At 44.5% G+C, this 23,550-nt stretch overlaps 1 protein-coding gene across 8 annotated transcripts in view; it reads right to left on the bottom strand.

Moving 5' to 3' along the window:
- Hdac4 (histone deacetylase 4) overlaps positions 1 to 23,550 on the bottom strand; it is a 240,101-nt gene that overhangs the window by 198,058 nt on the left and 18,493 nt on the right. For 7 of the 8 annotated variants that reach the window (XM_076914757.1, XM_076914756.1, XM_076914755.1 and 4 more), the window contains exon 2: positions 8,978 to 9,216. In XM_076914757.1, coding sequence (XP_076770872.1) covers positions 8,978 to 8,999 — 22 coding nt within the window. In that variant the 5' untranslated portion in view covers positions 9,000 to 9,216. Of the gene's footprint in view, positions 1 to 8,977; positions 9,217 to 15,848; positions 16,019 to 23,550 lie in introns of those variants that run through there. The other variant, XM_034521156.2, reaches the window with a different exon arrangement.

The raw sequence follows: 23,550 nt of genomic DNA, 5'->3' as shown, positions 1-23,550 counted from the left end.
CAGCCCCAGCCCCAGCCCCAGCCCCAGCAGCCCCAGCAACGATGCTAGAGATGTACTTCATGACAGAATGAGAGTATCTGCATGGAGGCAGACACAAAAATGTATTCTTTTTCACCTGTCTACAGAGGACAGTGATACCTGCACTCACTTGGAAAAGATGAACACTTTCCCAGATGACAGTGTCTTTTGCAGACACAGGACTCCCAGTGGAAGGCCCACCAATGAGAACATTTGTGTCTTGCTGTCCTTGATCCCTGGCTGAGTGCCTCAGCTCTAAAGTAGGCCCTCACTTGCTATCTGCCCTGATGCTGCAAGGAGGAGACAAAAATCTCTGAAGAGCCAGTTTGGTTCTCAGCCACCACATTCAGGTCCCGGCTCACTGCTAATGCCCATGTAGGCTTTTCAAGGGACCTTAACCTCTACTTTCTACTATCATTGAGGTGACCACAAGGGACTCAGCTGCTCACACATACAGTACCAGGCCTGGTATGAAGAGAACTCTGTGTAGCTCCATGTTACACAGATACTTTCCAAGGAAACTGTTGGCATTTCTCACATCCAGTTTCTCCAGGTACCACCTTGAACTTTCTAAATACATTTAACCCGCTAGTTTGTAAGAAAGACTCATTATATTGCTCTGGCCCTTTCAATAGAACCAGAACAAAGCATCCAGCCTAGATAGATGAATTGGTGGTTAAGAGACTTGTATCAATCCTAGTACCGATATAGGTGCTTTGTACTCTAGCTCCAGAGAATCCCCTTGCTTCTGGCCTCTGTGAACACTGCATGCACATGATACATAGATATCCATGTGGACAAAACACCCATACACATAATAATAAATAAATAAATCTATTTTTATTTCAATTCTTTTAAAATTGCCACTAACCAGAAGAGAGATGCATAATCATGTGGACAATGCACTTGACCAGGTCATGAGCTGCAAGCAGCAAGGCAAAGAGTACAGACAGGCCTGCACACTGCAGCAGTCTGGGAGAGAGGCATGGGCTTAAAGAATGTCAGTCTCTGACAGGGAATGGCTCCATGTGAAGATAAAAATAAGGAGCATCAACAAGTCTGTATCATGCTGCTGACTAGCTATGGGAGGGAGGGGCCTCCACTAAAAGTAGCCTGGCTTGCTCTTAGAGACTATGTGCATTAGACACTAACTCCACAGTTTTCTCAGAACACCAATACTGCTGATAGTGAGGTCTTTTGAGAAAACAAGCTACTGAGAAACAGGGCTCTAATTAAAGTCCACTTTCTCCAAGAGATTTCCTGGGAGAATACAAGGAGCACACCAGCTGTGAGTGAAAACTAATCAAAGAGGGGCTTTAACACCATCTGTGAAGGTCTAAATGTTGCTGTTGCCCACCCAGTGGAGCAGCAGTAAGAAGTGAGCCACAGGGAAGAGATGAAGTGTGAGAGTAATACCCTGGGTGTACTGAGGACCCTTCAATAGGGAGGGGATCTTGGTGCCATCACAAAAGAATGCAGGAGGGTGGGGCAATGCAGAGGCCAGGGAAGCCCTCACCAGACAGTCACTGGCATCTTGATCTTGGTCTTCCAGCCTCCAGAAATGCACCACAAGTTTCTGTAAACTAAGTCACACCTAAAAGGGTTTTATTACAGCAGCAGGAAGGAACAGAGACCTAAACCACCAGAATACAAGGAGTAGTATTCTTTTTTAAAAAACAAAAACAGCTGGGGAAGCGCTCAGTCAGTAAAGTCCCTGCAGTGCAAGCAAAAGGACCTAAGTTTAACCTCCAATAGCCATGTAAAAAGCCGGGCACAGTGACATGGATCTGCAATCCCAGCACTGGGGACGTGGAGACAGGAGGATCCCTGAGAATCCCTGTCCAGGCAGGACTAAGAGTGCCTTACCAGCAAGCCTTAGGTCTCAGTGAGAGACCTTGTGTCAAAAAACAAGGTAGGCAGCTTCTGAGGATGACACAAGGTTCATCTCAGGCCTTGACATGCACTCACATGCATGTGCACACACACACACATGCACTCACACATACATGAACACATACCTGCCCATCCCAATCTCGGTCATCAAGGGCTGACATGACGGGACAACAACCAATCCCACCATCTAAAGGGAATAGAGTCAGAGCTGATTTGGATCTTATTCGAATGTCACTGCATGAAAACCAACTCATCCTGTTTATGACCACTAAATAAGAACACCATGATACTTTAACCAACTTCATAGTTCTTTACAAATGCTATCTGATGCGATTTTCAGAAATATGTAAATTAGCCATTGACTTTATATATAAAACATACAAATATCACCTATAAATAAGTCTCTTTTCCAAGTACACGGTAACAGCAAGAGCTAGGAATGGCTGAAATCCTGAGTTGCTCAGAGCCCTTGTAAGCCACTGTCTCACTTCATTTCTGTGTTAATCATTACAGTTTCCTCAGAGTGTCCATTTCTTATGTGCTCAGAAAATAACCAGACAGAAAGGTGCTGAGGTGAATCACTAAGTTTCACCCAAATCACCAAATTAACACTGTTGACCAGGCACCCACTCAGTTCTTCAGCTCAGCATTCTAGGACCAGCAAAGAGAGCTCAGAGAAGGTTTGAACCAAACCTAAAATGCAGTACACATGATGCAAGCACCAGAAGTTCAAGGATGGTTGAGCCAGGATGGCTCAGGTAATACTGTAGCAGTAGAGGTGGCAAACGGCAGTGAGGCCACACAGAGCCTCTTTATCTAGATGACAAGATCACAGCCACACAGACTGCAACAGCAAGTCAACTCTCTCCCTCCATACTGAGCACTGCCTCTCTACCAGGCCATGTACCCCAGGCAGCAAGCATCATGCCCTGCTCTTCAGACTTATCCAGTGCAGGCCTTCTTGGGGAATATCTTCAATTAAATGTATACAGCTCTTCTGGGAGCTTCTAAGATCTGCGTATCCCTTCTCATGGCAACAATCACTCCATTCTCAAGGTGCCTGCAACCCCCAAATGCCAATCCCTGCCTGCTTGGCCTGGAAGCCCCACACATTTAGAGAGGATGACTAGACTTATCTGAGCCCAAAGCACCCAGGGTTCTGCTGTCCACAGAGAAACGTGTGGGTGATGAATTCTAGTTCCTGTCTATCCTTTGAAGCATTGTCCTACTTCAACTGAGGCAGTTATTTGATGGCAGGCAATACTGGTTTTCTCACCCACACAATGGAACGGTGGCGTTCCAGCTCACTTCACAAGGTTATCATGCCTCACAAACATAATGACTGGAAAGCACAATTCAGAACGAACTTGCTATTCATTCTGGTCCCTCAAAAGCACAGCGGTGTTTGACTTGGAGTAAGCAAGTAATCGATGCTGATTTATGATCACTATAAGTTTTAAACACCTACAGTTAAACAGACCCAGTTCTTTAGCTGGAGCAGCTTTGGGCCTTGCACAGACCAGCTCTGGAGGCGGTATGCATCTGCACACCTGTCCACATACGACCTGCCCCCACTGCCAAGCGCTGCAATTATGGCCTTTCTGTTCCAGCATCAAGCTGTGCTCAATGGTTCCTAATGATTCGAGTATTGAGTTTTCTGTGTCAAATACATACCAGGAGTTCATTCTTAAATTTCAATATCATTAATCATCTAACATTCAGCATCTCAGAACTCAGAAATTTGCATTTCTACAATGGGGGCTTTGAAAGAAGGACACAAATGCAAATGCTCCCCAAACTGTGTAAGAATTTCCAGAAAATTGCCAAAACAAACCATCAGCACACCATTGACAGTGCATATTCTGAGCTCTTCCCAGTGACAGAGTATTCGTGATTTTTAAAAGACAAAACACAATTTGAAGACTGAAAAAAAAAAAAATAGGTTGAAAAATAAGTCCTTATGTCTACATGATTTCCAGAACAAATCTTGACTGATTAAGATCCCAGATAATCACTGCATGGAGAAGCCAGGGCGATGACAACTTGAGAGCCAAGCATGCTAGTGGGGTAGTGGCTGGGAAGATGCCAGCAAGATGCGTGTGCTAGGAGCTGGGCAGGAGGCAGCACAAAGTACACGAAGCATTCTGGAAACCTTTCCTTCAGAAAGCAGACTGAAGCACTCTGAGGATTAACACACTCCCACCTAACTCTGGCCCACTGTCTGAGGTATCTCACATCCTTCTCCAGAGAACCTGATGCATGCATAAAAGAAATGGTCACTTCTCCATGACCTTGACCAGTTCAGTCTTGTTCCCTGCTGTCCATAACCTTAGAGTGGCTACCTCCTGGTGCCTCCTCCTGTTCCCTCCCAGATCTGCATGAAGCTGCTCCTCTCTAGCTGACTATGCTGCACAAACTATCTTCTTACTGACACTCCTAGGCCTGCTGGCTGGCTACCCTAAGTGCCTACATACCTGTCTGACATCAGCATGCTCTATGGAGGGCTCTTACACCAGGCCTCACTCAGACTTTGCAACTCACTTGCTAGCAGCTGCACAGAACCTACATCTGTATGCACCACAGCCCACAGAAGTCATTCTCTACGCTACTGGGCAAGTATCCCTGAAACACATACATTGCAGAGCACAATGTAAAAGCTATAAAAACATTCCTTTATGATACAATTTCATTACCATTTAATATCTTCATTACTATATAATAACCTTGGCAACCAAACTGGTTAAAATAAATAAGATTCAAGACCATACAAGTGAAGGCTAGAAGCAGGCATGCACCTTTAATCCCAGTACTCCGAGGCAAGAAGCAGGCAGATCCCTGTGAATTCAAGGCCAGCCTGGTCTATATAGTGAGATCCAGGACAACCAAAACTTCACAGAGATATCCTGTGGGGGTTGGGGGTGGGGGGTAGTGAGGACTTAAGAGCACAGAGCTGGAGGATCCCAGCTCAGCCTAGGCCAGGAGCAGAGGACCTCTTCCTGGAGACCCAGAAAAAAACCCTAGTCATTAAGTTATGTTGACATAGCCTTCAGCTCCTTCCTATGTGATGTTTCAGACAGAGTATTATTAAACCATAGAATGGCCAAATTACAGCACTGTTCTTGGATTAGCAGTTACTTTATTTGTAACTAGACACTAAACAGGCTTCTCACTGAGATTCAGGGACAGGTAGAAAAACAGAAAGAAGGATCCTGGCTCTGACTGGCTTCCTACCTGAGGCCATCAGCTAGGTCAGCACGGATGCCTCCTAGAGGATACCTATTTTCTCTAAGCAGAGACCTTTCACAAGGACATTCAAATACAATACAGTGGAGACACAGTGTCGTGTCAGATAGGGTCTCCTGGTAGCCAGCCATTTACCAATATCTAGGTGCACTGTAACGCCAAGAAGGACAGGAGCAATCACTGGAAGGGAAAAGGGACAGGAAAGAAAGAATGGCTGTTTGTTCTTCCAGCAAACCCATCTGTCCTCCCACTGCTATTTCCAGGGGACCTGCCTCACAGGCCGAGGTCTAAGGGCTGAGTTCACCACAGCCTGCCTGGGCACATCTCAACAGTGAGGGCTTCAGTGCAGGATGAGACCAGCAGCACCATTCAGAGCCTCTTTCCACAGAGTCCTCACAAACTGAACCAACCCAAGCCCTTTCCTCAGGCTGCTCACAGTACTGGAAACAGTTATTTAGAGCAATAAATCCCAACAGTTAGGAGGCTTTTACGTCAGAGAGCCAGGGCCTGGCTCTAGCAAAGTCCAGAAAGAAGAGCAATAAAATCATAACGCAGGCCTCACCCAGCACCACAGGGAGTTTAAAGGAAAACAGAGGAGAGAGGAGTTATACACAGCAAATAAAAAGGCCACTTCATCACCAGGCCAAAGCCAAGCTGCCCTGCCAATGTGAGAGGACCCAAAGGCCACAGAGCTCCACCAGGGCCTGATGTGCCACCAGCACTGCACCAGGCCACACAGGAGCAGGCAAGAGTGAGCCAGGCAGGCTAGGGCATGGGGCCAGAGGGAAGACACTGGGGCCACAGAGGAAGGAAGACAGGTAACTAAGAGTTAGTGACAAGGACCAGCATGGCCTTGTTCCTGGTTCCCTAGCTTTGTCGCAACACAGTCAGAAGTTGTCTGTTCTAGACAGCAAGCTGAAGATTGGGGAGCTCTGTGGAAGATGCTAAAATTAACCTGTGCTGTCTTCACGCTTAAACCCCCAATATTAAAACTCCCCACTATTAAAAAAAAAAAAAAATCAATGAATTTGTTCATTGACTATTCATTCTCTTTCTGAAATCCACTAAATTCAAAACATAAATAAACTGTCGAAGGAGTCAAAGCAATGTCTAACTATAGGGAAAGCCCAGAGGACTCATTTGAAACCACAGGGCCATCAAGCAAGTCTAAGTGTCACCAGTAAGGACCTATGATCTAGGCACACAGCCAGCTTTCCTCTTGGCCATTCAGAGCTGTGGTAAGCCATGTGGACGGCGGCACCTGTTATATGGCTGTAGAATACAATCTGTAGAAGACCAGAAGGCTGGAGAGGCAGGAGTCTCAGCAAGCTCCTAAACAAACAGCCCAGCCACAGTTAATGCAAGCATTCTGGGGAAAAGAATGGTCTCAGCACAAGGCAGCTCTATCTGACCCAATTCAAGAAGACAGAGGCAAACAACCTGACACAAGGTAAAGAGCCACCCAGAAGCTCAAAGACAGAGAAACAAGCAGAGGGGCTGGGGATGTAGCTCAGTGGTGGACCACTTGCCTGTTGTACAAGAAACCCCAAGTCTGATACTCAACAAAGGGAAAAAAAGCAAGAAGGTAGGGAGGGAGAGACAGACAGAGAGACAGACAGAGAAACAAAAAGAAAGAAGTGAACAACAATGAGTAAAATTTCCCACACAAAGGGCAAAAACTCTGGGGGAGAAAAGTCAGAATCCAGCTGTCCCATTTATGAGAATAAGGCTTGAAGAAGATGGCTGGGGAAACTCAAAGATAAGTAGATAGGACAAGACTCATTAGCCAAAAATAGGCAAGTATTTTACAGAACAAAATAAACAAAGTACTCTGGTAAGAGACCTCAGTAACCAAAAGAATAGTCATTAATTTTTAATTAAGCACTAGGGGGGAAATACTGAAATATATACAGAAAGATGATTAATAATGTTAAAAGACGATACTAAAATTATAACTACATTAGAAAATTTTACTTTTCTCAGAAATCAAGCAAAGGGTAGAGGCCATCCTGGCCTAAAACCTTAATTGAGTTCATGGATATGTAACATGAAGAAAGAAGGTAAGGGTATTCTTGAACAGAACTAGGTCACACATATGTGAGATTTTTAAATACAGTACTAAGATATACTTCAGACTTCTTTAGACCAACAACATAATAACAAGAGCATGCTTTTCCTCAAATGCGTAGGTAGCGTGTACAAGATCTGATTGTATCTGTGTCAGATCACAGAGTATGTGTACCATTTAAACAGCAAAAAGAACACTGTCATTTTCTCCAGCATGCTAGCAGAAATAAAACAGACTGTTTCTGCCCAGCACCAAAGCAGTGAAAAGGTAGGAAACTATGCCTCCTTACACACTGCAGTTAAAAAGTTCAGTTAGACAACATGCTGGAACAATGGCACAGTCACCCTAAAGACATTTTAAACTTGTGTGTCTGCTGGGCCAGCTTTAGCTTCTCAGAAGTTATCAGATACTTGTAGTACTGTTCATAATATATGCAAGTAATTGTGTAATGTCACCTTGGAGCTATCATGAACACTGCCTTAATCACATAAAGACACACAAACTATCAGAAGAATATTAGGTTTATGTGCACTCTGACATCAAAGATATTCTTAATATACTAACCTAGAAACATCTAACACATGACCTCATGTACAAATGTGGGTGCATGTATCTCTCTGCATGTTCACATGGGGAAGACACACACCTCCGTTTCACTGCAGAGTACAAGGCATACCTACATTCTGTATCCATTGTACATTTCAGTCTACACAGCTTAATTTTTTTCCTGCAATCAACCATAAACCATTTCTTTATAACAATCAATACAAGAACAACTGAATCAATAAAACCCTCTCACCTAAATAAAGCCTGGAACTCTGCCCTCTGAAACTCTCAGATAAAGCAATGATGCCCAGAGAAGTTATGTGTGACCATTCTGCTTCAGGCAGTCCTGGAGGAAACAGCCTAGACCCTAAGTCTCTGCCTCTACCCAATGAAGCAGGCTCAGAGGCAGGCTGACAACGCCTCAAGCATCCATCCTAGCATCTGTCCAGCCTCCAGTGTGAACTCAGGACAGTTACTACACCTAAAGCCCTAGAGACTACACAATACACTAGAAGTAGCCAAAAACAGCCAAGGGTTCTACAGGAGACCCACACCTTAAGGTGGGTCAGGCAGGGCTCTCTTTTTACCTAGTTACTCTACTTTTAACCTAGTTCATGCTTTGCTACTTTCTAAGACCAAGTCCCATATGTATTTCTCATGTAAGAACCAGAGCATGCGGTTTCTAATCCTGTTCTACCCTTCTGGCTCTGTGACCCTGGATGAGTCCTTTGTCCCAGCAGTTCCAAATGGGCTGTTGAGAAGCAGAAAGGCTTGTGAAATGCTCAATATGTGACCAAAGAAAGCCAACCAAGCACACTGGAAAGGCTGTGTAGAGCCAAGGTTTCATCCCACCCAGGATCATCACAGGAGCACTGTTCCTCACTTACCCTGACAAGAACCTCTCTCTGCAAGTTACCTATTGGTATTTACCCATCACCTACTCAGAAACAATTCCTTTTCCTGGCATCAAGGAAACTCCCTGCCATTGGAGTGAGCAGACAAAGCCAGGGCATCCTCTGAATCCCTGGGAGGGCTACATCAGCCCTTTGACCAAAAGACAAGAGCCCAGTTACTGAGCACTTGCTGATGCTGCAAACCAACAGTAACTGCCACAGGAGAGCAAAATCTAAAATGGAACAAGCAGGCTGCAGGGACAGTAGCAACACCTCTGTGAAAAAGAATACTAGTAACCGAAGTTGCAGGCCTTACCTGGATGGCTTTGGGAGCTCATTGCTAGCAGCGTCAGTGCCTTAAGTTCAAAATGGCTCAAGATGTCCAGGTAAACAGTAGCTCCAACACGCTCCAAATTTCCACGAGCACATGCAGGTACAAAACTGAGGAGGCCCAGGTCCCAGCTGCGTAAACTCGAAGTCTCACTGGCAGCGTCTTGTAAACCAAGTAATCCCCAAGAAGAGCAGAAGGTGTCACCTGGCCTTGCAGAGATGAACCTGCATGGTCAGAGAAGAAAGGAGCCCTCAGTTGGGATGTGAGCACCACCACCTAACTAAGGAAACCTAGGAATTGGAAAAAGCAATTCATACTAAGCCATTTTGATTAACAAGAACCACTGAGGTTTGTTGTAAATCACGATGAGAAAAAAAAAAAAAAAAAAACATTGGTGAACAGTGGTCTTCTTCACCACTGTACTGCTGACATCATAGACTAGTTACCTAGTGGCTAGTCTGTAGAGCTGGTAAACTCATGACAAGATAGCCAGTAGGATCCCTGACCTCTGCCCATACCTCTGTAGCATCCCCATATGTCTCAGGGGGCCAAAATCAACCTCAGTTGAAAGTCTGATTGAAGAGATATCAGCTACCCTTCCAGGAACTTGCCCACTATCAGCTTTTGGGAGGAAGTAGGATAGTAGAATCCTGCCAGTGACACAGATATTCCAAGCTGCACTATTTTGTGAAATATACAGGAAAAAAAATACCACTGTCCTGCCTTGCCTTTTCATTGAGTAGTGTCCATTCAGACTTCTCTGCACACAGCTGCCACCATAAAAGTTAGTTCAAATTCTGCTCCCCCACTTGAGTGCCATAAATTATCCCCCACGTGCCCATCTTTCTAACTACACTTTTCCAGGTTTTTAAGGAATGCATAGCCATGCAGAAGATCTGAAAGCTACCTGGAGTACCCTTCCCAAGAGGCAGATATTGGCAACATTCAAACTCAGATCTCCCCTGTTGTCATCTTTCTTTGCGATTTGCCCATAGAACCACTGCCCAGATAACATCCTACCCATGGTAGCCACTCTTGAAGGTCACTTGGTAAATCTTTTGTAGAATTCCCTGACCTACATAAGGTTTGGGAAGACTGCAGGTTTCAAGACACCATCAACAGTCCTGGTAATATGAGACCCATGAATTGAATAGATTCTCCAGACTTTCACACAACCCAGTCACTTCAAACAAGCCAATGAATGTCAACCCAAAACTTCCTGACTGACTGTGGCTCCAATGCCTACTAAGGCATCTATTTCATCTCTTCCTTTAAGAATGTGATGAATCGTTTTCTTTTTTGTTTGCTTGCTTGCTGCTTGAGACTGTCTCACTATACACAACAAGCTGGTCCAGAACTCACAGACTGACCTGCCTGTCTCCTGAGTGCTGGAATTAAAGGCAACCACTACCATGCATAGCCTACAAATCATTTGATTAAACAAGCCAACTATCTTCCCCAGCTGCTTGCAACTACTCAGCTCTTCACGTCAAGGGCTGCTCTCTAAAGGTGGGTTGTTCAAGGTGCTTTCCAGCTTTACATTATTGCCTACAACTCTGTGACCATCACCTTTATGTCAACTAATATGCAACCAATAACACTGTGACTTTTTATCAGATTCAGAACCTGTACTGCTCTTGATCAAGACACCACTCTCACTTCCTGAAAGGTGTGCAGGTAGCACAATTCTGCAAACACTGTAACTCTCATGCAACTTTGCATCCATCCTGCACACAGCCTGGCTAGATATAAAAGTCTCAGGCCACAACCATCTACCCTGTAACACTGTTCCCTTGGCACTATGGGATATCCTAAGGCTACCTTCTCCAGAGTTCCTGTCTGTATAACTTTTGGGGCTGGATATAGCAGAATATCATTTTCTTCTGCCTACATGCTACCATGTCTTTTTTTAGTCTGGAAACTTGTATGTTGTCAGATGGTGTGCCACTGCATGTCTCTTGATTATATGCACAGCAAGACCCTTTGATACGTCTCCCTCTTCCTGCTCTGGAAGAATGCTCAGTCACTTTTGATTATTTTTATTCAACTCATTCTGGCTTCTTGAAAGATTCTATACTGCAGGCTGGACTCTCGCCATAGATCCCACCCCTCTTGCCTCAGACACATCTGTTGTTTATTCTGCATTCCCAGGCAGCCTCTCTGGTAAATTCTGCACATGACTGATGAGATCTTCCAAAGTATCATTGTCTTAGTCAGGGTTTTATGGCTGCAGCAAAACACCATGACCAAAAAGCAAGTTGGGGAGGAAAGGGTTTATTTGGCTTACACTTCCAGATCACAATCCATCATCAAAGGAAGTCAGGACAGAAACTCAAACAGGACAGGAACCTAGAGATAGGAGCCTATGCAGAGGCCATGGAGGGTGGAGCTTACTGAATTGCTCCTCATGGCTTGCTCAGCCTGCTTTCTTATAGAACCCAGGACCAGGGATGGCACCACTCATACTGGGCTGGATCACTAGCTGAGAAATGCTGTAAAGCTGGGTCTCATGGAGGCATTTCCTCAACTGAGGCTCCTTTATCTCTGGTGGCTCTAGCTTGTGTCAAGTTGACACACAAAAACCAGCCAGTGCAATCAGTTTTCTTCATTGTGGCCCTGATGCCATTTAAGTAAGCTTTAAACACTCTTCTCCACTACTTCACTTGTGAAGCTTCATTTAACCTCATCCTTTCCCTGATGACTACTCTAACCAAACTTCTAAAAAAAACTTACTTCTTCTAAAATAGGAGTCTCATTCTGAGGTGGCCTCTTAGGGATTCTGAAACACCTGTTGGCAGGCCCCAGATGAGGACTGTCGTATTTATCTTCAAAGAAGAGCCCATCCAGACCAAAGGACCACCCAAGCCCACTTTCCCTTGCTATAGGACATGAGCTTCCCAGGGTTGCAGCTGCCACCCAAGGCTTCCAGCAAGCTCTCTAAGAAGCATTGATGGAGATGAGCCTCTTCTTGTAACAGAACCCAGGAGTTTTTGTTGTGACACAATACGATGTTCTGGGAAGAGTCACACTTGCCAGAAATGAATACTAAAATAAAATACCAGAGCTTAGGAGAGGAATGAGGTTCATAAACACACCACCAAAATGCATAGTAAAAGAAAAACATTACCATCATTCAAAAAAGACCCTAAACAGTTGTAACAAAATGTCTAATAATGCAGAATTATAAAATTTTAAAACAGTAACAACAATTTAAATACAGGATGAAGAAAAAAATGCTTCTAATTTTGGTAATCAAGGACAACTGAGCCTACTCTTGCCTGCACCTGTGCCTTGTCAAATTGGGCAGAGCTTGTCAGATGTGCTAATAAAGGAGTTTTTTTTTTTTTTTTTTTTTTTGGGGGGGGTTACCGGATAGAAAGAACCACCATGAAGTAGGACAGAAAATGGTCTAGAGACAGAGTCAGTCACTTAGAGGCCCAGCAATGTGCTACCTACAGGAACACACTTTCAGTATAGGTATATGGCACATAATGACTTTCAAGTCAGCAACAGACAACATACAGCAAACACAGCAGCAGTCCCATTAAAGAACATGACTGTGTGACACTGTGTAATACTCACACAATGGTAATCATGACAAGACTACACAATATATTCCTTCACAGAGCTGCACCTGACTGAAATTACATACTACAGATGGGGAAAGATCTGTCACACAAACCCTGTAGATTATGCCCCACTGTTCAACGGACTACATTTACAATCCCCCAAGACACGATGAGGAACTTTTCTGGTGTGTCTGTGAGGGCCTTCCTATGAGCAACTGAGCATTCGGTGCCACCATGAGTAGAAGCAGCAGCATCCCACAGGTTGAGGGGCCCAGAGAATGAAGAGAAAAACAGAATTGCCAGCCCAATATCTGCAACCCATCTTTTTCTACCTCCTAGCCACAAGGATTTGACTTGCTCTGCTCTACCATACCTTCCCACCATGATCAACTGAACCCTCAGAAGTCATAGGCTCTCCTTTGTCTCTGTCAAGCATTTGTTTACAACAATGATAAAGTAACCAAATACACAAATATTAAACAAGAGCAAACTGTGAAGGTGGCATTAGCATCTGACAAAATAAACTTTAGTCAAGTTATCACACAGGACACAGAGGCCCAGTTCCTAATGGCAGTGAGATCAGTCAGTTGAAGAGTAAATGAAAACCATGCTTCACACTAGAAGCAAAACTAAGAAAAGCATTAAGGAAATGGGCATATCCACCCTTACAGCTGAATCTCAATGCTTGTTTTCAGGGACTATCATAACAGCAAACAGAAAACTAGCAGGATACTAGAAAACACACACACATACACACACACCAACATGACTCTGTGGCACTTAGACAATACTGCACAAAAGCAGCAAGGTGCACTTTTTAACGCACAGAGCAGGCACTGGGAAAGACACCTTCAGGTCCATAAAAAAAGTACCATTAAGCTTAAATGGCCTCAAGTCGAAAGATAAATTTATTTTACTAAACTGGAATTAAGTTTAAAATCAGTAGCAGAAAGATATCTTTAAAACCCAAAATTTTGGCAGGTGGTGGCAGTGCACCCCTTTAATCCCAGCATTTGGAAGAGGGAGGCAGATCTCTGCACTCAAGGCCAGCATGGTTTACAGAGTGAGTTCCAAAACAAGTAGGGCTACACAGCAGAACCCTGTCTTGAAAGAGAGAGAGAGAGAGAGAGAGAGAGAGAGAGAGAGAGAGAGAGAGAGAGAGAGAGAGAGAGGAAGGAAGGACAGAGGAGGGGAGGGGAGGGACGGAGGGAGGGAGGGAGGAAAGGGGAGGGGAGGGAGGGAGAGAGGAAATGGAGCCAAAACAAACTAATACTCTTCAGTGCACCACACACCTGGGATCCCAGCACTGTTAAGTGGAGGCAGGAGAATCAGCAGTTCAAGGTCATCCTCGACTACGTAAGAAGTCTGAGAGCAGTCTAAGCTAACGGAACCCTGTCTCAAAAAAAAAAACAACACTTCATAAATGGAGAAAATTAAAGGCACTTTGCAATGAATAAAAATGGAAACATAAGATATCAAAATATGCAATGCCCAGAGGGAAATTCTCAGCATTGAATCCCTGTGTTAGAAAAGATAGTCTTGATTCAGTGTCAGTAGACTTCACTGTAAGAAATTAAAACAAAAACAAAGTAAACTCCAAATAAATAACAAAAAGACAGAAGCAAAGAGTAGAAATCAATTAAAAACATAAAAATCAGGCCAAGAAGGTGGAGCACACCTGTAGCCCAGACTCACGAGGCTGAGGGAGAAGACTGGGAGCTCGAGCCTGGACTACAGTGAGCCCTTTGTAGGAACAGAAGCGAAGAAATGAGAGAAATAAATGTGACTGATAAAGATTGAGCCACACTGATGATGATGATGATGATGATGATGATGATGATGATGATGAAGAAAAACTGAATTCGAGATATCAAGAAGAGCAAGGGGATTACTACAAACCACACAGACAGTAAAAGGACAAAGGGGAGTATCACAGGCAGCCTTATGGCAAAGACTTGCATGAAATTAACAAGGACCTAAATGGCAGCTGTTTTAGAGAACAGACTCAGGGCACATCCTCTGGGTCCCAGATCCATCAAAGGAGCACATCTGAAACTCTTGCCATTGTTGGGTCTCCCTGATGATAGCACTCAGCTTCCTTCTCTCCTGTATCTGTTAGAACTACTCAGTACAGAGGGCCCTTATCTTTGTACTTGGTCATTTCCATGAATGGAGATGGGTGAATATTATTTTGTGCTGCATGCTAATAATCCAATGCTTGCTTACTCTGGCTTCAGCTCTGTATGCTGGAACTTCATTAAGTCGGCCACATGTGCTTTCCAGACAAGTTTCCATCTTTTTGGTCGAGCATTTGTTTACATCAAGTCCATGCTGACCCCTCAAGTTGGAAGCCAACCACTGCAAAGTTTTGGACAGTCACCTTTTCCTCATATTTAACGCCTTTCTTCAACAGTGAGAACCTGGCTCCTACAATGTACAATGTATTTCCTGGCTGTGTTCTCGTACACTCAGAAGAAGTAATTTCAAAAGTCCTACACATGACAAACAGGCTCATGAGTGGACAGATGTCCACTCACCACTGTGCTCCTGTCCTCAGTGTTCTGTTCACCTAGCCCCTCTCCAGAGCTGTCCATGCATCCCTTCAAGGCAGGGGGCTGTACCTCTGCAGAAGAGCTGGCTTCCATGTCATTCCGATGGTCTACACAGTTTATCTTTCCCACGTGTGAAGAGTAGGAGATAAAAATAAATGGCTGATCCTGCTGGTGCTTACCTTTAATCTCAGCATTTAGGAGGCACAGGGAGGTCTCCATGAGTTCAAGGCCAGTCTAGTCTGCACAGACAGTTGCAGGCCAGCCTGAGCCACATAGTATAACCCTTTCTCAATAAACAAACAAACAAAACAAAAACACAAACAAATTCAGTAGAAAAATATCTATAAAGGTTATTTTAAATTTAACATCCTAGCAGAGTTTCCACATAGGCTTCTCCTGTTGAAGAAAAGCTCTTACATTGTGGAATCAGAGACAAATACAAAGCAACGCAAACAGTGCAACAAACCCAAGGCAACAACTTCAACAATCATGAACACTGCCATTCTTGCTCCATCCGCATCTCCTTTTCCATACACTGAGATGCCTAAAATCTACCTATAAATTGTTGCAGGCAGGTTCCTCTGTAACCCTATTATCACAGTTTGTTGGCTTAGGGTTGTTGTTGCTGCTGCTGCTGTTATTTTTTAATGTACTGCCAAAGGCATGGTGAAAATTAGCCTCAGTGCCATGTAACTGGAGTTCTGTTACAAGCAAAAGGCTTTCCAAAGGGCTCACCTTCCATGAGAGAGGCAGAGTCCATGGTCCTGATGAGGGCAGAATCTGGTGAGGTCTGCAACAGGCTGTTAGGACAGCACAAGCTGGCTTCTAGACCCTGCCTTCCATAAAGTCACACACCAGCCTCTGGCGATCCTTCTTGGCCAAAAGACCGTCACTCCCTTGTGCCACTACAGACTATGAGAGAAAGAGAGAGAAGGAGGGAAGAAAGAGGGAAGAAGGAGGGACAGAGGGAGGGAAGGAAGGAGGGAGTGAGGAAGGGAGGGAGGGAGGGAGGGAAGGAGGGAGGGAAGGAAAGAGAAGAAGGGAGAGAGAGGGAGAGAGAGAGAAAGAGAGAGACAGACAGAGACAGACAGACAGACAGACAGACAGAGGATGAAACGAGAAGACTGAGGAGCCAGAATCCATGTGCAGTCCAGTGTGCAAGCCATTCGACACATCTGTGGGACCAGACAGACCACGGTCGATCAGAAGACAGTGAGTGTGTAGGCCCACTATTTCAGGGTGCTCCAGGCAGCACACAAATGAAAAGGCCATGTCTGTAAGAGCTGGAGATGATGAGTAATCCTGATTTATAAGCACCTTCAGGAAAACAGGGGCAGGTGTGGCCATCCTGCTGAGTCTAGTCTGAAACTGGACACAAACTTCTACAAAGACATCTCTTTCTGTTTCTACTCTGGCTTCATACAGAATAAGTAGCACTGTGACTTAGTGTGCTGGGGTTACCTGGGTTCTTCCTTCCTGCAATGTGGAAATTCCGAAATCCTAGTTGGCTTGACTTCAAATGAAATAAAAATAAAAAAAAAAAAAACCTTCCAATTGGCAAAAATCATAGAAGCCATAATCTTTAGAATTTCTTTTAAAAATCTTTATGAAGCTACCAAAAAAGAGGTGTGAGCAAAGAGAGCATGTTCTGTCCCTTACCACACCCAGTGGACAATGGAGGAGCAGCAGACAGTTAATGACACCATCAAGCACGATGTGGCTAGGGTGTGGAGCAGTGAATACAGATTGTCCACAGGATCCAGCAGGCTTGAGCGGCAGGAAGGGCATGCTACTCTCCCCAGGGCTATACAATGCCATCTTGAGACCCTCACCAGAGAGAGCAGTAAGACATGAAAAGAACTGGAGGGGTGAGATGGCCATTCACACACAGTACAGCATGTGCAGAGAAAACCCACAACAGTCAATCAAGAACTATTAAAATGTCTACGTTAAGACAAGTCTGAGAAGTAAGACGGTCGATATATCTAGTGTTTCTACACACCAGGGACCAACATAAACAACACTGAGAAAAGGTAACATTTATAATACCATCAGATAGCAGCAAATACCCAGAGCTAAATTTATGAAAAATATGTAAAACTTGTACTAGAAAATTTAAAGATATATAAGTAAAATTCAAAGATTTAAATAAGTAAAAGAATATTCTATGTATATGGTTTCAAAACCTAACAATGGCTCAGAAATCAATGTTCCCCAATTAATTGGTAGTCTATGCAATCACTATAAAAATTTTAATTAGAATCTTTGTGTGAATTGACAAGTTGATATTAAAAGAAACACAAAGAACCTGGAAGACTTACACTCCCAATTATATTGATTTATTATAAAACTGACATTTAAATATTAGAACAAGCCAAGGAACATAATATTCTAGAATGAAACCAGTACAAAGAAGGTCATCTGATAACAGCCAAGAATGCACCCTAAATCCCAATGTTTCCGTCTTTTTGAAACACAACGCTGAGGTCATGACGCATCTAGCAACCCATCATGAAAACAGGAGATAGGTTACAGAACCAGTCTAAAAGATCACAAAGACCAGTATTTCCATATAGTTAGAGAAATCTCTATGAACAAGGAAGGATGGATGGAGGAAGGAAGGAAGGAAGGAAGGAAGGAAGGAAGGAAGGAAGGAAGGAAGGAAGGATATATATAAAAAAGAAAGAAAAGAAAAAAGAAAATGAAAAAATTCAACTTATCCAGACTCAGCAGAAAAGAGAAAAAAGACAGCCACATAGCAGGAACAGCCTGCCACAGAACATTCAACAAGAAACTGACACCTAAAACTGGAAAGTAACCCCTATAAAGCTGGAGAACTGACAACCCCCTATTTAAGGAGGGGGAAAAGAATGAGCAAAAGGTAAGAATAAGAATTTTACAAAGAGGTTCGCAAGCAGTCAATCAACACATAAACAAGTGTTCTACATCTATCATAACAGGAAAATAAAAACTGAAACTATAGCAGGACAGGGCTAACTCATCAAAATGTCTAAGCAAAGAAGCATGACATATTAGTGAGACATGGTAAAACCAGAACTCTCACACTCAGCCTTCAAAGTGTGCAAGGCCCAAGCACCCAGGAAATAAATCCCCAGGTGATAGGAAATAATGCAACCTACACAAGCCTGCTATGTCCCTGATATGCCCACTAATGCCATTCCAGGACAGACCCAACCTGTCCTCTAGTCATGCCCATTTAGACAGACGTGGAACAGGGATGTGGTTCAGTTGACTAGCTGCTAGGCTAGCATGAACAAGGCAGCGGATTTGATCTCCAACACTATATAAGCTGGGTGTGATGACACAGATCTGAAATCCCACCACTGGAGCGGTGGAAGCAAGAAGACCAGAAGTCCCTCAGCTACACAGTGACTTGGAAGCTACATGAGACTCCAGCTAAAAATAAAATAAAATAAAAATCAAAGACCTATCAGCATATTCTGTGATAACCCAAAACTGGATTATAGAATACTATGCAGCAAGAATAAAACTGTACCTTCACACAGACACAGAGAGACCACGCTTTCACAGTGCTAAGCAGAAGCAGGCAGACACACATGGTTCACCCAGATAATGCCACGAATATAAAATTCATAAAGGGATAACGTTGCTCTTGAGCCCTGGGACAACCTGGAGTGCAATATAGAGCTATAAGGAAGAGGAGTGAGGTGAGTAAGGAGCTGATAGCCATCCTCATCTATGTGAAGGCACACAAGGGCAAAGACGAACGTACAACCCAAACATGCTTGCTGTTACGTTCTCACATAGACTGAACCCCATGAAAGGTTGGGAGATGGGCCTCAGTTCTTCGAAGACCATCTTTTGTCACTGAAGTCCAAAACAATCCCCACTTGCCTATCTTGTCAGTGTGCATGCACCTTTTACCTGGCTCTCTAGCTAGCAGATAAACAGTTGACAGGACAGTTCTTGCCACTACCTTCCTACAATCTCCACGCGCACAAAAAGTCTGCCATTCTCCTTTGAAACAAACCTTACAGAAAAGAGCTGAAGGTGCACATTACACCCAGATAACAAGTCGGACCCAAGTCAGGACGGTCAAAGAGAATAAATGCATATGAAATGCTAACCAATGCTTTGATTAAATGTTTACCTTAATCTAAATTTTATTAAAATTTAAATAAACTGTAAGCAAAAAAATGAAGTGCTTCCTGTGATTCCTCTTACTTTACAGTAAGCATTTTAGTAAGCCCTCTCGTCCTCAGCAAATGAAATATGGGCTGTAAGGTTTGGTGATTATATTTTATAAGCATGCCATTTTATGATAGATGGCTCACACACTGAAAGACTACAGATTTCTCCCCATAATTTGTTGGGACACATTTATAGTTTACTTTCATAATAGACTCTATACTTGAAAGTAATAAAATCCTCTTTCACTGTGTTCTAACAGGAATAAAATATGAAGTACTTCACAAATCTACAAGCTGAGCCAGAACAAGCTAAGAGAGGCTATATAGGTGGATGGCAGTGGTGACTCCTTTGATCCCAGCACTCAAGAGACAGAAGCAGGCGGGTCTCTGAGTTCAAGGCCAGCCTGGTCCATAGAACAAGTTCCAGGGGGAGGCTGTACAGAAGGCATGATTCTTTCCAATGTATGGGAGATGAGATGCTGAAGGCTATGATGAAGATGAGGAACAGGCAGCAGGCCCTGCCGGCATCCTGGGGGCCTGCCATACTTTCTTCTCAAACGCCCCATGGTCCTATCTAGTTACAGCTACTCTACACTGCGTTACAAATGAAGAATATCCATTCTGGCCTATGACCTGTAACATGTATAAGCTTCTTAGTAAAAACAAAAAAGGCCCAACTGGATCAAACATACATGTAAAAAATGGTGCTTGTTTCCTTCACCTGAAAAATGGAATGATTTTAGAGAGATTCTAGGAAAGCTGAGATTTTAGCACAGGTTCCTATGGATAATTTAATACCAAATTGCAACATCAACAACAAATGGTCAGGATGTCCCAGGCAGATGGCTGTAACACCCAGAGAAAACCCAAGACTTAAAAATGACCCACACAGGGTCCCAAAAGGCTTCAAAGCCTCACTTTGGGTTTGAATGAGAACTGTCCCCCACAGTCTCGGGAGTTTGAACACTTGGTCTCCAGCTGTTGATGGCACTGTTTGGGTAGTGCAGCACTGCTGGAGGAAGTATGACATTTGGAACCAGCTCTGAGATTAAAAGAACTGTGCAACTTCCAGGTTGCTCTCTGCTTTGTGCTTAGAGTTGAATGTGTTAATTCTCAACTCTCCTCTCCTGCTGCCATGCCTGCTACTTGCTGCTATGCCTCCCTGGCGTGATAGACTCTCTTCCCTCTAGAACTGTAAGCCAAAATCAACTCTTTCTTCCATAACTTGCCTTGGCTATGGTGTTTGATCACAGTAACAGAAAAATAACAAAGACACTCACTTAAATAGACTAGTAAACATAGTGCCGTCCCCATGCTGCTAGAGAACCAGATACTCAGAACCACTAACTTGGGGTTGGACCAACCACCTGCACAGAAGCCTCGCTTACAGTGTCACAGATGGAAAACAGTGAAGATGTGTTCCCATCACCAACCACACAGAAACCATGTGAGAGGCAGTTCTCAGTGCACTCTGGAGCCTCCGAGACCCTAAAGCCTTTTCAGGTGTTGGGAAATCCATTCTGTTTTTCATGCTTCTGTGTTTAGCCCTCTCCAGGGTACTGTGGCACTTTCCAGATGTGTGAGGACAGTCAAGCACACAACAGGCATGATGAGGTCATCGGTTCCTCTCTTCTCACCACAGTTCAACAGGCAGCCTTCATCCTGTGGGTAGCAGCAGTGTCCTCCTCTACTTGGAGATCCACAGGTTCACAGCAGGTAGCTATTCTGCCTTAAACCATGGGCTTGTCACACAGATTTCTCTGCACCCATGTTCATTCAGCCACACCTCCAGGACACGCCATCACAGGTGCACTCATCCCATCCCCACCAACTTGAACACAGACAGACTACCCTCCAATTGTCCTACAATCAGGGCAGTGTGTCTGGAAACAGGAAGAGTGGAGAGGCTCACACCCTGCTTATACATCAGTGGGTCACAGTGGAGCTTGGGGTTGAATGAATCTGTACACTCACACTCCAACAAGGGCAGGAGATTGCTTTTGCCACAGCCCCTTGTAAAATGGGCGCTGATTCTCTTCTACCAACCTGTAAATAAAGTACCCTTTGTTACTGTCAGGGTGCTACAGTGTTCCACATGCTCACAGCCTGCTCATTCCTGAGCTGCCCTTACTTGAAGTTCACTCATTCTGGAGTCAGCCTCTCATTTGTGAGGCTCTGCATCGAGTGTGACTCCTATTTGCCAAACATTTCCCAAAACTCTCATCTACTTGCTGAATTGGTTAAGGTTATTTTGCCTGCTCTCAAGTGGACATTTTACTACACCAACAGTGGTGTCTGGGGCACCTTACAGGACCTGAATAAATGAGGACAAAGCCCAAATGTCTCTGGAGATCCTCCCCTGTGGGAGCAGTGGGCAGTTACTTCTTACGAGTGAACCTGAATCCATCTTAGATTTATATGAACAGACAATTCACCACTAAGTTGTAGAGAAGTGGTTCTGATGCTTTGATTTAATCGGGAATCTGTGTTTACTGATACTGAAGGTCCTTGCCCCAACTGATTTTTGATCTATCAATAAAGATGCCAGTGGCCAATGGGTGAGTGGAAAGAAAGAGGTGGGACTTCCAGGTTCCTGCAGGTGAGGAGAGGAGAGGGCAGGAAGAGGAGATAAGAGATACTTGGGGGAGAGAGAAGGAACAGACTCAGAGCTGCAGGGGAGATCCTCCGAAATGTACCGGAAAAGGAAAGCAGCCCACAGAAGAGCAGCCCGAAAGTGTCTTGAGCAAGACCAATGAGCTTCACAAAAGGTAACCAGGCAGCTAAGCTGAGGGAAGACTTAAAGGTGCTGAGCTAGGAGTAAAGGTAAGAGAACCCTAGCTGTGGAGGGCTTAGAAGTGAGTTAGTCAAGGCATTTTAAGATTAACTGGTGTGTGTGTGTGTGTGTGTGTGTGTGTGTGTGTGTGTGTGTGTGTACTGGCTTCTGTGTGCTGAAGGAGAATGATTTTGGATGCAATAACAAGGACAGCATGGCCACCATGGTCCCAATGCCACCTGCTAACTAAAATGGCATGTCCCTACATCCAAGTGTGCAGTCAATCAACATCTGCTCACAAAATCCTTGTCTGCAGCATAAGCAGGGCCCAACACCCTCCAGGCACCTACTCAAATTCCCACGAGGTTTGGGACCTACGGTTGTCTTCTGCTGAGAACTGCACACCTTCTCAGTGCACCTCCCTCCATGAATTAGGGAGAGCAACTCAGTTCCTGCTCTGTCTCTACTTGGAGACCCCACAAACTACATTGGGCCGGACCCTAATCAGCCCAATGTCCTTCATTCTGCTACTGCCATCTAATAAGGAACAGAACTGGCAGCAAGTCCTACTAGGGCAGGAATCACATACAGAGAGGAAAGGTACATGATTCATCAGGGGCATCACAGACCTGCCCACAAGCATGGCCAGGAAAGCGGCCCACCCAGTAGACAGAGGCATGGTGTTACCTGACTTTCTCCTGTGTTGAGGCGAGAGAAAGGATGCTGTCTCTACACGCCATACAACGGCCACCTCAACTGCCTGGTGTCTGTCATCATCACAAGGCCTTTCATTTTAAATGAACATTCTATGAAAGCAGAATGTCTTGTTTCCCATTCACCAAAATAAATGAAGAGAAAGCCCAGTGTCAGATGATAGTATTCATCTTAGGAAAAGTATACCAGAATTGTCCCTCTGTCTCTTTCCTCAGCAGACCTATGTGAGCCAGTGCCCTCTTGGCCTGTAGCCAAGACACAGACCTGGACCAGGCTGCGCTCATGTAGTTGTACCTTTTCCTAAGTTAGCCACCAGAAAGCATTGCCACTGCTGCATGTGACAGCTCCAGGACCTGTGCTGCTGGGAGAAGACAGCACCCAGCAGATGCCAGTCAGGGGCAGAAAATAACACTAAGGGAGCATTAGGAAAGGAGCTAAGAGTGCAGGGATAGGGATGAAGTAATGGGCTCCAAGACAGGGACTATGAACTGGGGGATAAAGAGGCTAAGGAGCAGTCAAACAACGTGTGCAGACAGCAGCCAGTCTTCATGCTGCACACACATTCCTGGAGAGTGCCAGAAGACTACTACACTGAGAGGCACAGCTATAAAGCCATGTCCTTACCTCCTTTCCTGATGTCATCTGCAGGCTCTTGAGCTGCCTGCTCAGGTCAGTGATTCCAAGGCTGCGCCAGAGGACTCACAATACTCTGTCTTTTGCATATTCTTTTCACTCCAATGAGGGTATGTGTGTATTACTCTCCTCTCTGAAATGATTC

The sequence above is a fragment of the Arvicanthis niloticus genome, chromosome 17, assembly GCF_011762505.2.
Source record: "Arvicanthis niloticus isolate mArvNil1 chromosome 17, mArvNil1.pat.X, whole genome shotgun sequence".
NCBI lineage: Eukaryota > Metazoa > Chordata > Mammalia > Rodentia > Muridae > Arvicanthis > Arvicanthis niloticus.
Note: the sequence above shows the minus strand (reverse complement) of the source record. Positions and strands in the feature narration are given on the sequence as shown.